The sequence below is a fragment of the Callorhinchus milii genome, unplaced genomic scaffold, assembly GCF_018977255.1.
Source record: "Callorhinchus milii isolate IMCB2004 unplaced genomic scaffold, IMCB_Cmil_1.0 Scaffold4, whole genome shotgun sequence".
Lineage (NCBI taxonomy): Eukaryota > Metazoa > Chordata > Chondrichthyes > Chimaeriformes > Callorhinchidae > Callorhinchus > Callorhinchus milii.
The window spans coordinates 55,232,100-55,247,496 of NW_024704745.1; the positions used below are offsets into that span (position 1 = coordinate 55,232,100).

General features: G+C 40.5%; 1 protein-coding gene across 1 annotated transcript in view; it reads right to left on the bottom strand.

Annotated features, from left to right (window-relative positions):
* The window catches only part of LOC103184290 (protocadherin Fat 3), a 390,074-nt gene that overhangs the window by 42,623 nt on the left and 332,054 nt on the right, over nucleotides 1-15,397 (bottom strand). The window contains 4 exon segments of the mRNA XM_042334569.1: nucleotides 3,325-3,482; nucleotides 6,704-6,838; nucleotides 11,294-12,092; nucleotides 14,794-14,991. Of these exon segments, the coding sequence (XP_042190503.1) occupies nucleotides 3,325-3,482; nucleotides 6,704-6,838; nucleotides 11,294-12,092; nucleotides 14,794-14,991 (1,290 nt within the window).

Below are 15,397 nucleotides of genomic sequence, written 5' to 3' on the forward strand. Positions count from 1 at the left end.
GAAACAATTGGAGTTTAACCTTGAACATGTTTTCCACACAAACGGACATGAAAGAAATGTACTGTCACTATAGGAAAAGCTGATATGTGCAGCCAGTCGTGCCCTCATTAAAAGTAACGTGACAATAACGTATTCCTCAAATGGCCTTCTGAAACTCATTAATTGCGAAATTTGGGTGTAAAATTTTAAGATATTCACAAAGTGTTGACAGCTTTAACTGTTTTGATTGGTTTTATCGTGAAATAAAGAAAGCCTAGATATATGATTGTTTTTATCAGCAATATATGTAGATATTTGGCAAATGCAAGAAGATTTGGAGAACATTATTTTTGGTGGAGTCATTCAGGTGTCTGACATGCAAAAACCCAGCATCATGTTTAAGAGTATCCAAACCAGTCTCAATAGGTCCAAACTAGCTGGTCTGTAATCAGCAGTGCCCTGGAGCACTGCGGAACTATGTGGCTCAGGAACTGGACTATCAAGACTGTCACAAAGGTTGACTCAATTCAGACATTCAATTGCCAAGCACATCACCAGTTCAGCCTCAAAAAGAACTCACTTATTTCCAATCTACGCTATTCACCAGAACAATATAATATATACAGTAACTGACAAATTCATCACAAATATATTGCACAAATGCAAAAAAATTAAAGGAAATGTGTCAGTGTTGATAGAAAGTTGGATAAGGACAGAAACAAAGAACAGGGGGCAAATAATGTTTTCAGAATGGAAGGATTTTGTAGTGGAGTTCCTCAGGAGTCAGTGTTAGGCCGAATACTCTTTCAATATATAAATGAATTGGACTCAGGTAGCAAAATACCAAAACTTGCAGGCAACCCAATTATATGGGAGGATTGCAAATTTCAGAGGGATATAGATAGGATTAACTGGGAGGAGGATTCCAAATTTCAGAGGGATATAGATAGGATTGGTCATCTGGATGACAGATGAAATTTCATGCACAAAAAATAAGCTGATACATTTTGGTAGGATGAATATTGAAAGGAATTATATTTTAAAACTTTAAAAAGAGTGAAAATGCTGAGAGACCTAGGGATTAACATACCCATAACTTTAAAAGCAGGTGGGCAAGTTGACATAGACATGTAAAACAAAACCTAATGGGATCCTAGATTTTATACATAGAAATGTAAAATATAAAAGCAAAGAGGTAATACTAAACGTGTAGAAATCATTGGTTATGCCACAATTAAAGTAATACAATTCTGAATTATTTGGTTTTGAAGTTCAATTCTGGGTCACCATTTCAAGAGAGATATGAAAGCCATGGAACGAGGTGATTTATTACAATGTACCAGGTATGAGACATTTTAATTATGAAGAGAAACCAGAAAAAATGGGGCTGTTTTCACTGAAACAAAGATTGAGAGGAGCCATGACGGAGATTTCAAACTTACCAGAGGTTTTAAAAAGGTAAATAAGCAAAAATGATTTGCACTTGTCGGTGAGTTGGTAACAGTAAAGAATAAGTTCAAGATCTCAACAAAAAACACTCAGAAGATTGGTTTGGATGAAGAAGACCTTTCAGCCCAACTGATCTCATCCCTCCTGAATTGCTACCCTATCGTCCTCCCCTTACAGCATCAAACTGTTTCTAAAACTAAGAAAAAAGTTAGGAGAGTTATTATTACAGAGGATTGCCAGCCTATCAAAGACCTTGGTTGAAGCAGAATCTATAATATCTTATGAAAGGGAATTAATCAACTATTTGACTAAAATGAATTAAAGGGAATGGGGAAAAGGCAGGAGAGAGGGATTGGATGGATTGCTCTTCAGGGAGCCATCATGGACACAGTAAGCCAAATCATTTTCTTCTGTGTTGGACATTCTATGTTTCCTGCTTTCATAAGATGAATAACAGAGGGCAAAAAGGTGTATTGTTGTACTGTGGATTACACAGTTCATCTTTTGAAGCAGTAATTATTCACACAGGGAGAAATGACATTGACCAAGAACCATGCCTGTAAAAACAACTTCCCTCTGAAACTTCCATCTGAGCACAGAAACTCATCTTCACAACCATGATGAATACTATTGTGTGGAATGCCAGAGTTGTAATTCCCTAACCCACGCAGAGATTTCAGAGCTCAGCAGAGCACATCATTTCCCTTTGTGTGGAATTCATACAGTATTGGCAGACAGCAGGAAAAGACTATAGTGGGAAATACAAACTATAAGTATTCCTTCTGGCCGTGATACTAGAAAATTAATGGGGTTGATAAAGCACTCGAATAGCTGGAAGCAGAGTTCCTGTGGGTCAGTGTAAATCACATGGGATAACTGGCATGTGAAGCATTGTCTAAAGGTGTTTTTCGACACTTGCATGGGTTTCCCTCCATCATAAGGCCCATGTTCAATTTGCATGATTCGATGACCCAGAAATCCACAGTTTTCAACGCTGGAGCAATCCAGTGCACAGGAAGTGAGTCGCACGCGTACACAGTGACTATGGGAGCACAGAATGTCTTTCCAGCCCAGTTATAATGCAGGTTGGAGTTTTATGGACCTCCCACTTTATAATGGATCTGTACAGCATAACAATGGTTGGATTACATTCTAAGCGCATTGACACTCCATTAAAATCACAATCCTGGATATTTCATGCACACAATTACATCGAATTATATAGAATCTACAGCACCAAAACAGATCATTCGGCCCAACTTGCCTGTGCCAGTATTTATACTCCACATACATCTCCACCCATCCTAGTTCCCTTTTCCTCCTCATCTGCCTCTTCCCAAATCTGTCTATACTCTACTCCCTCATGTATTAAATAAATAACCTAAATACAGTAGATAGACTAAATAGAACTCCCAATATAGCAGCCCCACTTAACTTCTGCAGCAGAGCCTGACTTTTTCATAGCAATGACCTCAACTTACTTCACCAGATGGATCCCAGATCAAATCCAATTTCAGAGTTTGTAGATTGAGTATCCCAAGGGGACTGAGAGCCAATCTAATTTAGTCTGGATTGATTTAGCTATGACAAGCTCAGGAACAGCCCTCTATTTTCTCTGTTCTGTTCAAACATCACCTTGATTAGCAGATATTTTCTCTCTTTCAAAAGTGGATTGAATTACTGTGGCAGATTTACTGCTTTGTCCAATTCTTTGTTTTTTGTCTGGTGATACACCTTTCAACTTTTATGTTACGCTGCTGAGGAAATGCTTTAATTAAAAAGTAGGAGGAAGAGAGGGGAGAATATAAAAAAAGTTAGTGAGCCACCCAAACCATGATTTCTGAATCTGTAACCCAAACTGAAGAATAAATGCAATGAATTAAAAAGCTCACTTACCTTCAGAATGACACAGTGCTCTCCTTTGGCATACATTATTATTCCATTACTCTGCAATGTTCTCAAATGCAGCCCCAGCTTCAGTTCATCTCTTTTACTGCTTTCTGCCACTCGGTACTTAATATAACTGTTGCCAGCAAAGCTCAGTGAAGCATGACCTGGACACATTAAGGAAAACCACTTTGAAATACTAACATTGTGCTAACAGTATGTTTTCTAACCGTACTATCAATTAGAAAATCATGTGCTTTTTTTCAACCATTGTTAGTGAGTAGAACACATGTAACATATCAAGGTTGTAAATAACATTCAGTTTTATAGGTTTACTTGAAAATACCACTCCCACTACACCAAAACCATCAACAGCCAAAGAGTAATTCCTTATATTATAATGGTAGCCAAGCTTTTAGCCATTGAAAGCTTAGATTTCAATCTGCAAAATTCTGCTGAGGCAGTTTTCAACAGCAATGCCAAAACGCCCTTTTAAATCATAGTCTGAGAGCTACAGAAAACCCCACTTTCGTGGGTGAAATGAAATATAAACCACTTGGCAATTAAATGAGATAACATTTGAGTAAGAGAGGTTTTAAGAATTCTTCCTTTGTTTACTCCATTGTGAATAGTAGAAAGAAAGCCACCAACAAAGGTGAATATCTGGAAACAATTACAGTATTTCCAAAACATTTCTAACATTAATGGAACATCAAAGAAACAAAGTAACATAAATTACAATATGTGCAGTGCACAAAATATTTTCCTACTCATACTTTCCCCATTAACCTTTTTCCCCAGCGCATGCTCAATTTGTACGAATATTATTTTCCCCTTCAAAATATTACCAGCAACATTATATGGAAATTGTCTTGAATTTTTTATACGTTTCCAGTAACACACAAATCTGTGTCTGCATCTCTGCCATTTCCTATCATGTAATATTATGTAGCACACGACACAGTTTCATTAATTCCCACATTGCACCATCTCAGCAAACAACAAAGCCCCTGCATCTTGCGCTTAATGCAGTACGTCAAAAAAGGACACTGCTTCAGTTTCACAAAAATTCTAATATAAAAGTACAAAAAATTGACTATTGAAAATAGTAGTTGGTAGCAATCTGGCTTCTGAATCAGAAGAATGTGGGTTCAAGCCCCACATTGAGACTTGGAACTGATAAAGGCCAAGCAGATACTCCAAAGCAGCCTTGGGAGTGAGTGTACTATATTGTTAGAGGTGTCATCCTTCAATAAGACATTAACCTGAGGTCCCACCATTGGGTACGAGGCAGCACAAGAGCGAGGTAGCACCACTAACTACCCATTCCCCTCCTCCAGTTGCAAAACCTGGCTCCGTCACTGCTTTCACAACAGGAGCATGAGTTCAAGCAATTTACACAGCTCGCTGAGGACCCGAGTCAGAGGCGTGGTTGCTGAAGAGGGCAATGGGGTGGTTGATGAAAAGGGCAGTGGGTTAGTTGTTAAAGAGGGCAGTGGGTTATGATGAAGAGGGCAGTGGGTTATGATGAATAGGGCAGTGGGTTAGTTGTTGAAGAGGGCAGTGGGTTAGTTGTTGAAGAGGGCAGTGGGTTATGATGAAGAGGGCAGTGGGTTATAATAATAATAATAATCCTTGCATTTGATATAGCGCTTTTCACGTCTTCTAGACGTCCCAAAGCGCTTCACAGAATATACTGTAAAGTGAATTGATTGTGTATTTGTGGGCGAACGCGGCAGCCAATTGCACACAGCTGTGTCCCACAGTGATGGATTGAAAATGACCAATTTATTATTGTTTTGTTTTGGAGGGATTATTATCAGGCGTGTGGAGTAAGGAAACTTGCCCAAGGTTTCGCCCTGACCTGCCTGGAATTGAACTCAGGTCTCTCACTTGCAAGGCGAGTGCTCTAACCACTGAGCTACAGGACTCCAGGGTTATGATAAAGAGGGCAGTGGGTTATGACGAAGAGGGCAGTGGATTTTGATGAAGAGGGCAGTGGGTTATGATGAAGAGGGCAGTGGGTTATGATGAAGAGGGCAGTGGGTTATGATGAAGAAGGCAGTGGGTCAGTTGTTTAAGAGGCAGTGGGTTATGATGAAGAAGGCAGTGGGTTATGATGAAGAGGGCAGTGAGTTATGATGAAGAAGGCAGTGGGTTAGTTGTTGAAGAGGGTAGTGGGTTAGTTGTTGAAGAGGGCAGTGGGTTATGATGAAGAGGGCAGTGGGTTAGTTGATGAAGAGGGCAGTGGGGTAGTTGCTGAAGAGGGTAGTGGTGTGGTGTTGAAGAGGGTAGTGGAGCGGTGTTGAAGAAGGCTGTGGGATGGTTGCTGAAGAGGGCTCTGGGAAGATTACCAAAAGGACAGATAAAGAGAAGTTTTGAGGCATTTTTTCAAACTGAGGAGGGGTATGTTAGAAGGAGGAAGCACCTCTGATAATGAATAGCTTCCCCAGGACTGCAGTAGATCGTCAGGCAAGATTGTGAGCTCAAAGACCCAGAGATGAGAGTGCTACAAGATGAGCCAAAATGACACCCATTCAACAACCAGTTAAAATAACTACAGCTCATTTGGTTGTAAATTCCAGAATGAAAGACCCCTGTATGTGGTTGCATGTGCCTAACCCAACCCATCTGGCTGGTCTTTGCCTCCTTCAGTAACTGTCCAAATGTTACTACCCTAGCTACAGGGGTGTAATAATCCTCCAGATTATCCTCAAATTTCTAAAAGGTGCTCTCAGTTCAAGCCTTTACCCGGATAAATGTCATCTTACTTTTAACATGAAGTGGATAGATTGAAAAACCTATTGAAAAACATAGAAATGAGTGAAAATGGTGATTTAAGTGTTCCTAGTACTTAGATTAGGTGAATTGAACAGTATAAATCATGAAGTCATTGCTCCGAGCATTCTCTGTGACTACTTTACTGAAAGAAAACATAAGCCTTTCATCACCATGATTTAGATAGTTGTTCTACTTCACGGCACTTTCAATGTGTTCTCTTTAGAATTAGAAAGATATTGGGTGAAATAACGACCATTTGATGAAATGCATGCACTCTGGAAATGGTGTGTGTGCATTTTCCTTGCATGCCATATACTTTGATTGGTAATACTGTTCTCAATCAAATCAACATCAAACAAGCTTAACTGGTGGCTATCGCTCACTTAGACGTGAACGACAGAAAGATTCACTTAATCATCCTAAAATTCAATCTCTCCACTGCACACCCTCTATTCTAGTTACATGAAAGGAAGGAACCAAACAAGGCCTGGCAGTCAGGCAACTGCTTTACAAATTTGTTGACCTGAAATACATTTGTGACATGAGTGAACATGTTCTTCCTGGCTAAGAAATAGAGAAAGCTGCATTTATTCATGGTCTTCCTCACCTGAACATGCTCCCAGATTCCCTGGTGGGCACTGACAAATAAATGGTCCGTGGCCCACACCACCCCGAACACATTGCATGTCACTAGGGCACGGTTTATCTCGGCAGACATCGGAAATAACTGGGCACAGGTCACCTGTTGCAGAAGAGAAACAACACAGTTAAAAATGTCTGCTATTCAACTCAGTTTTAACCAAAACTTATTAGGTGAACTAAATGTTAATAAATGATCTTGCTTTTGATCTTTGATAGATCAGGATAAATCACCCCCATTGTCCTATGCACACCTCACCATTTTTATCCTGTTTTTCCTCCAGATTATCCTCAAATTTTCATCCAAAAGAAATAAAAAGGAATTTGCAGGGAGTATGGGAAAAAGGTAGACAAATGGAACTGAATGGATTGCTCGTTCAAAGAGTCAGCACAGACTCAATGGACTTCTATGTTGTAAATTTCTATGGTTCTAAGTAAGGAATGCTATATTTATTATTATTTTAAATGTTTACTGTTTCTGAAAAATTCATTGTTGATAGAAATGAAACTCTTATTATTTAAGGGTATGAAAGGATAAACTCTGAACGATAGGCCAAGATATCAAACTTTTGTGAAAAGCTTGACAGACACTAATACCACGTCAATCTAACCACGATTTCCATTCTGCTGAAATACATATTGAATAATCTACTGCAATACGATGAAATATTGTTGAAATAGATGAAACTTTTTGAAACTTACCAATTGTTGTTCCACAATGATAACACATTGGCTAAGTAATCTGACTCTCAATAACATGTTATACAACACAAGCATGTACACATTGGTAGTTTTCTCTCTTGAATCAAGAACATATAGAGTATTAGAATTTACAGCACCAGAGGTGGCCATTTTGATTATTGTTTCATACTCGGGCTGAAGTTTTTAAAATGACAAAGCACAGCTTTGGAAATTAAACTAACCCAAATTATTTCGCCTATCTTGCATGAAGAGTGCGAGTTATTGTTGCTGTTCAGTACAGGGAGCACAGTGTTGCCCAAATAAATAGAGGCAAATGATGTCTTGCCCATGGTACACTATATGTTTACAGTGCGATATGTGCCTTTCAGTCCTTGATTCAGCCCATTCAGGCATTAATTCAGATTTGCTTGAAATTTGCTTCATTTGACTACAGTCCCGTCTGGCACATTGTTTTCGAGCCAAAAAGTGCTGAACAGGTTACAATTTTACGTGCAAATTGAGCAAGCACTGATTTTCATTTATAGCTGTAACAGATTAATAAGCAGATGTTCCAGTAACATGAATGAGGAAACCCAACCAGTTTAATGTTCACCCTTTGAACATCAAATTGTAACACTAGGCGATAAACTATTCTTCAAAGAGAAACTACAGACACACGATGCCTAGTGCATTTTATGTTGAAAATTGTGGGGTTTATTTTGCAACAGTCTGGTGTCTGACACATAAGGAAAGAAAAAAAATCCAAGCTTATGGGTATTCAAACCAGACAGAGATGCACATCTTGGCCCTTTGTGTGGAATGGAGGTTTTACTCTCCCCGGAGGGACACACACCATAATCATTTAATCCTGGAAAGTATTAAGTGCAAGTTGGCAAAACAAAGACTTGGGGGGACCCCAGGTGTGTGTTGTAGCATTGCTGCAGTTAAACCAGCTAAAACCATGCAGCTTGCCATTACAAACACTGTCCAGCAAGCTTCCTGCTGCTTGTCTAATTACGATTTTAGGTTGAAAATTGATGGGTTCCTCTTTCTAAAAAGGCTAGTATTCAAAAGTACATTTATTGTCAAATTTGTGCACCTATCCTTTCCTTAATGTAGTTGTTCCTCTGGATAAATGCAGGAGGCCAGGCGCAGTATAGAAAGCATTATACTGTAAACTGTAATAATAATAATCCTTGCATTTGAAGGATTATTATTTCCAGAAAAGCGATCCGGCAATCGACTAACAACCGGGTTCCCACTCACTACTTGGTAAACAAAGGCGTGTGGAGTAAGGAAACTTGTCCAACATTTCGCCCTGCCCGGGAATCAAATCCTGGTGTCTCGCTTGCGAGGTGAGTGCTCTAACCACTGAGTTACAGGACTCCATTTCATGGGTAATGATACTATGGTAATCGTATCAAATGCGAGGAGGTCATGGACTTCTTTTCAACTAAAATAATGAACATCCGCCAGGCAGCCTCATTCACCTGCCCCTTGTCACCCACCTCTCTGTCCCACTCACCCTCCTCATCATCTGCTCCTACCACCACCCCCTTTCTACACTCTTTCCTCCCCATCTCTCCCTCTTCCCTCCCACCCACCATCACCTCCATGAAACCCACCCCCTGCTGCCTCAACCCCCTCCCCACCAACTTGCTGGTCACACAGTTCCCCCTCCTCTGCCCACTACTGGCTGACATTATCAACCAGTCCCTCTCCTCCGGATCAGTCCCTGCCTCCCTCAAAACTGCTGTCATCATCCCCCTCCTGAAAAAACCCTCCCAAGATCCCTCAAGCCCCAGCCATTACCGCCCTATTTCTAACCTGCCCTTCCTCTCAAAAATTCTAGAACGTGTTGTTGCAAACCAACTTCGTGCACACCTCTCCTCCCACTCCCTCTTCAAACCCCTCCAGTCCGGTTTCTGCCCTTCCCACAGTACAGCGACTGCGCTTGTGAAAGTCTTAAGTGACATCCTCTCTATCTGCTTCCTTGTCCTCCTGGACCTCTCTGCCGCGTTCGACACAGTCGATCACGCCATCCTCATCCAATGACTTTCCTCCGTCATCCACTTCAGTGGGACCGCACTTGCCTGGTTTGAGTCCTCACAAACTGCCAGCAGTACATCTGCACAAACGGCTTCTCCTCCTGCTCTCACCCTGTCACCTGCGGGGTATCCCAAGGATCCATCCTTGGCCCCCTCCTCTTTCTGATCTACATGCTCCCTCTTGGGGATGTCATCCGCAGACATGGGGTACACTTCCACATGTATGCAGATGACACCCAATTCTACTTTTCCATCTCTCTTTGCGATCCCCAGTCCCCTGATGTTCTGTCAGCCTGCCTGTCAGATCTCAGCTGGATGAGCGCAAACTTCCTCTCATCAACGTCTAAAATCTCACGGCTCTCACCTCCTCCACCTACCCAACTTCCCCCTAAACTCTCCAAACCCGTACGCAACCTAGGCGTCAGGTTCGACCCCCAATTACCCTTCCTCCCCACATCCAGTCCCTCACCATCACCGCTTTCTTCCACCTCCAACGCATCGCCTGTCTCCGCCAATACCTCTCCCCAAAAGCCACTGAAACTCTGGTCCATGCCTTTGTCACCTCTCGGCTGGACTATTCAAACGCCCTCCTCGCCGGTCTCCCATCCACTACCATCCATAAAATCCAACTCATTCAGAACTCTGCCGCCTGCATTCTCACCTGCACGAAACTCTGCTCCCCGATCACCCCAGTCCTTGCCAGACTGCACTGGCTCCCTATCCCAGAGAGGATCGATTTCAAGATCCTCACCCTCGTATTCAAGTCCCTGCATTCCTCTGCACCCCCCGACCTCTCTGACCTCCTCTCTCCTCAGCACAGTACCCTTTGCCTTTGTTCCTCTGGGTCTGGCCTCCTCCTTGTCTCCTGAGTCCTCCGCTCCACCCTCGGCAGCCGTGCCTTCAGCCACTATGCCCCAAGGCTCTGGAACTGCCTTCCTCGCTCCCTTCGTCTCGCTCCCTCCCTCCCTTCCCATTTTCAGGTCTCTGCTGAAGCCCTCTCTTTTCGAACGCGCCTTTGGTCACCTTCTTCCCCCCCCCCCCCCCCCCCCCCGGCCCAGTCCCGGGATCCTAAACTGTAAAGCGCTCTGAGACGCCGTCCGGCATGGAGGGCACTATATAAATCCAAATTGTTGTTGTTGTTGTACTAGCCAATGATGACATTTCTTTGTCACTATCAAAATGTCTCCGTTATTTAGATAAAATCCTCCTGCAAATTAATTTTATCCATTTTTCTTTATATGATTGACTGCCCTCTCTTACCTCTTCCCAAAACAGCCAATGTTACCTTCCACTTGTCTCTCTCTCAGTACACCTACCTTTGAATTTTCTCCCATTTCCACCTTACTTTCCATGACAATCTCAAACTTAGTTTGACCCAACCCCAAAAGTCTCGATCAGTTTTTTTTCTCCTGCTTCTCCCTCTGTATTAATATCACTTATTCGCCTCTCCTTTTCTTTCCATTCCCAATAATTTGCCCCAGATCCTGCCCTCACTACTTTTGTCTCTGTTTATCTCGCCACAGGATCTTCCCCTCCGCATCTTACTCATTCTAGCACCATCGTTGAGTAAAATGCTGCAGAACTGCTCTGAATGATTTTTGCATATACTAATTGAATGTACTATTGTATTGGGAGAATGTCATATTCTTGAGTGCTTTTTTTTTTCAGTAGCGCAACAAATGTCTACACACTTAAGCCCCGAAACTGCACCGCAAAAACAAGGATCTTTAGAGTAACATTGATAAACTATACAACTTGACATATGTATGTATCATTTTAACACGTTTTCAATCGTCAGTTTAACAATTATTAACGGTGAAGTTACTCACCATTACAGGAGCATCTGGTGCCTCTGTAATAACGGGGAGATACAAAGCTGATCCTGGCAGTGCTGTAGGTCATCATGGATTGTCCTTCTGCAGCAAACATTTGCTCACAGTACGGTTCCCGACACTCCAAGCCAGAACAGTTCTTGTCTGTAATAGTGGAAATCCACAGCCCATTTTCTAGGTTCTTTTTTGCACTGCTCAGTTTCTGGACCAAATACGCAGATTTGTAGAAGCCATTCCCATCCATCTGCACTGCCAACAGAACATCTAGCTGATGGGTGCCTGCCACTGGCTGAATACTAATTATGTGAAGATTGTCCTGCTTTTTGGCAACAATAATGTTCCGAAGGGTTCGCCGAAATCCATGCAGATGAAGCCCAATGAAATCCTCGGGTGAAACGTTCTCAAATTGCACAGTTATTGCGTTCCAGAGCATGTCTCGAGTCACCTGCTCAACGTGGACTATGACTTCTACAGGCACAGTGAAGCGTCCATCACTGACAGAAACATTCAGAATATACTTGCCCCTGTCCAGTCCTCCAAGAGCAATGATCTTCCCGTCTTGACTGTTTACATTGAACAAGCTCCTCTGATCTGTCTTCAGACTGTAGATAAGGATGTCATACACATCTTGATCAGTGGCATGAATCTTCCCAATTACACCTCCTGGGAACTCGTCCTCCATAGTGGAAATAAAGATCTCAAGTGGAATGGCAGTCGGCTTATGGATGCTTTCTTCAATCACACGAACAAGGATGTAGGTGTACGAAGCCAACTGCAGCTTGCCAGAATCATGAGCCTGTAGTATTGTGAATAAAAACAGCAAGCATTTCACGGGGGGAAACGCAGAGTAAAAAGTTAGTTGTAATATTATTTTGAGTTTTTGGTTCCAATAATTTATTAATGGGAGTCACATTTTCAAATGATTTTTTGTCAAATACGCCTTTCATAATCTCAATGATTCAAGGAGGGCCATTACTAACCAAATTCCTGCAATCTCTTTTCAATAAGAGTAAGAACTTACTTTTGTTTTACTGATTATTGAATCTACAGTATGGAGGATAGTGAATACTCCTTAAAAATGGGTAATCCAGTATATGTAGTGAACTGAAGCTTTTAAGTCATAAATTTTATTTAAAATACAGTGCAATTGAAGGATTTTTTTATGAACTTAGTGAAAACTGTATCTGAGGAATGAAGATTAAACAAATTGGAAGTCTTCAGCCAATGGTGAGATCATTCAATCAAGTTTGATCCTCCTATCTATCGATCAATCTCCATTAATCAATCTATCCTCATTAATATCTAGCCATCAATTAATTGATCAGTTTAACTGTATTATTGATTTCTGCAAACCCAGCAATCTCTCTCTATCTGCTCAATGACATTTATCTACCCACCAAGCAATCTCTATCAATAATAATTTCCACCAGATCTCCATCAATAGGTATTTATACTTAAATATCGACACTTGTTGATATCTATCTATTGATGCATAATGATATTCATCAATATCTGTTGATCCTCTCTCCATATCTTTTCTCGCTTTCTACTTATCCCAGTGTAATAATAATCCTTGCGTTTGATATAGCGCTTTTCACATCTTCTGGACATCACAAAACACTTCACAGAATTCACTGTTAAGTGAATTGACTGTATATATGTGGGCGAAATGCGGCAGCCAATTTCGCACAGCAGTGTCCCACAAACAGTCATGGATTGAAGTGACCAATTTATCATTGGGTTTTTTTTGGTTGAGGGATTATTATCAGGCATGTGGAGTAAGGAAACTTGCCCAAAGTTTTACCCTGCCGGGAATCGAACCAAGGTTTCTCGCTTGTGAGGTGAGTGCTCTGACCACTGAGCTACAGGACTCCATGGGACTAATGTAATGGTCATTGATAAGTTCCCCCAGCAGCAAAAATACTTGATTCCAATGAATCGTCCTCAGTAGTGACTCTCAGAGCTGATCAGAAAGTGACTCATGTCCGTAAAAAGAACATGGTGAAATTCATATCGTTTCTCATGATTCGGACAATATCTGACTGTGGTCAGATACAATATTTAACAATGGCCTCAATCTCCCAGCCCATAGACCCTAAATTCTAATTGTCTTTGCCTTAAAACCACTGTCCTAAAATGCAACATCCAGAATTTTTTAAAATTCTTAAATATTGTCTTCATTTAGAAGTCGTTTTTCTGCAGTTCTTCACAAAAAAGACTGGGGAAAAGCAGCTTCTATATTAAGACAGAATTTAATGACTTCTCTAAATTCTCTTATCAGTTTATATTTTAAGAGAATGATCTGAAGGCTCTGATCATGATAATGTGGGCTTCAGGAGAGGTAAGTAGGAGAAGTGGGTGACATCAATGGCAATCAAAGGAGCTGAGACACAGATTAGCCTTATGCAGCTTTTGGTACAGTTGTCAGTGTTTGATACACATGGTAGATGGACATGTGGGAATGTCTATGCTGCTGTGTAGTAAAAACATTTATTAGCTTGTTAAATCTCTGTCAGAATTTGTGAACTGGTGTTAATGCTGCACAGTCTTTATGGATTGGGCTGCAATTTTTAGTATACTGGCCTGTGGTTTTAGAGATTATAGATGTTCTGAATATTATTCTTGAAATAGTTTTATGATAATGTTCAACCATTACAATCATTCAAGATGAAGAATCCTAATCACAATGAAATTTACCTCCGTCTCAAAATAATACTGAAAAGTGCAGAGTGAGGGCACAATTCTGGGAAATTGGGGGATTATTTTCTAAATAGAGATACCATGGCAATATATTACAATACAAATATTACATGGCTTTGTAAAAATGCATTGCTATGTATATGTATGATACAATTTACATTTATATGATCCCTTTCATGTCGAGAGGACGTCTCAACGTGCTCAATACAGCTGGCTGGGCAACCAGGCTAATAATATTCATGATAATATTCATAGCTTGATTTTAATTGTGAGAGAGCAAAGCATATGATCATGCTAGATCAACAGAGCCTGGATTAAGAAACCTATAACAAAGCTTTTGTATATGTTCAAGGTGTTTATATTCCAGGAACAGAAATGAAAGTTATTCTAATGTACCATGATAAAATTTATTCTAATACCATGCACTAAACATATAGACTCCAAATACCATAAATTTAATAAAAACAAAAATCCCTTGTTTGTATTAACGGAGGTTCAGGATAGCAAAAAGATATTATTTCACTAACTAGAATTCCATTTGATTTCTCCCTGACAGATGAGGAGGTCAGACCACCAATTTACACATAGTGCATTGCAGACCTGAGTGTCTGCTATAAATATGAATACGAAAAACAATAATAAATGTATGATCAAGAAACTGTTTTTTTTTCAGCATTATACCTACAGCACATTTCTTGATAATTAGTTTCTCAAGACTTCTATGCCATTTTCCCAATATTAATCATAGCCATGAACTAGCAGGAGTAACAAAATCCAACATCTACACCATCTCTTACCTTCACACGCAGCAGATATTCTGTTGCAACCTTTTGTTTAAACACTATTGCAGATTTCAGAACTCCTTGTTGGTCTAAAACAAACTCCTTCCCATCATTTCCATCAAGGATAGTGAACGTGAATGGAGGCCCATTGTGGGAAGAATCCTTGTCTGTGACTGAAAGTTGCAGGATAGTAGTGCCGATGACTTTATTTTCCTGTAATCATGAGAAAGATCCATACCTTCAAAACAACTCAGGATCACTGGCCAGATTATTAGCTTGTTAAACCTCTGTCAGAATTTGTGAACTGATATCTTACCCTGGAAGACCATTTTGTCTTGAAACTAAAGATTATACAAAATTGGTCAAAATTCTTATCATCTTAATCTGGAAACCATTTTTTTCTGAGATTCTTAAAGAAAACCACCTAAAACATCAATGCTGAATTTAGGATTTTTCCTCAATTTGGCACAACCTTACAATTTATGACAAACAGACTTACAGGTAAACTTAAACAAATCAAGGTAGATTAAATGTTTGCTACCAGTGTGATATCTAAAGTAGAATCTTCAAACAATCTGTATTATAATTAGACTTGTCAGATTCCGATTACAATCCAGTG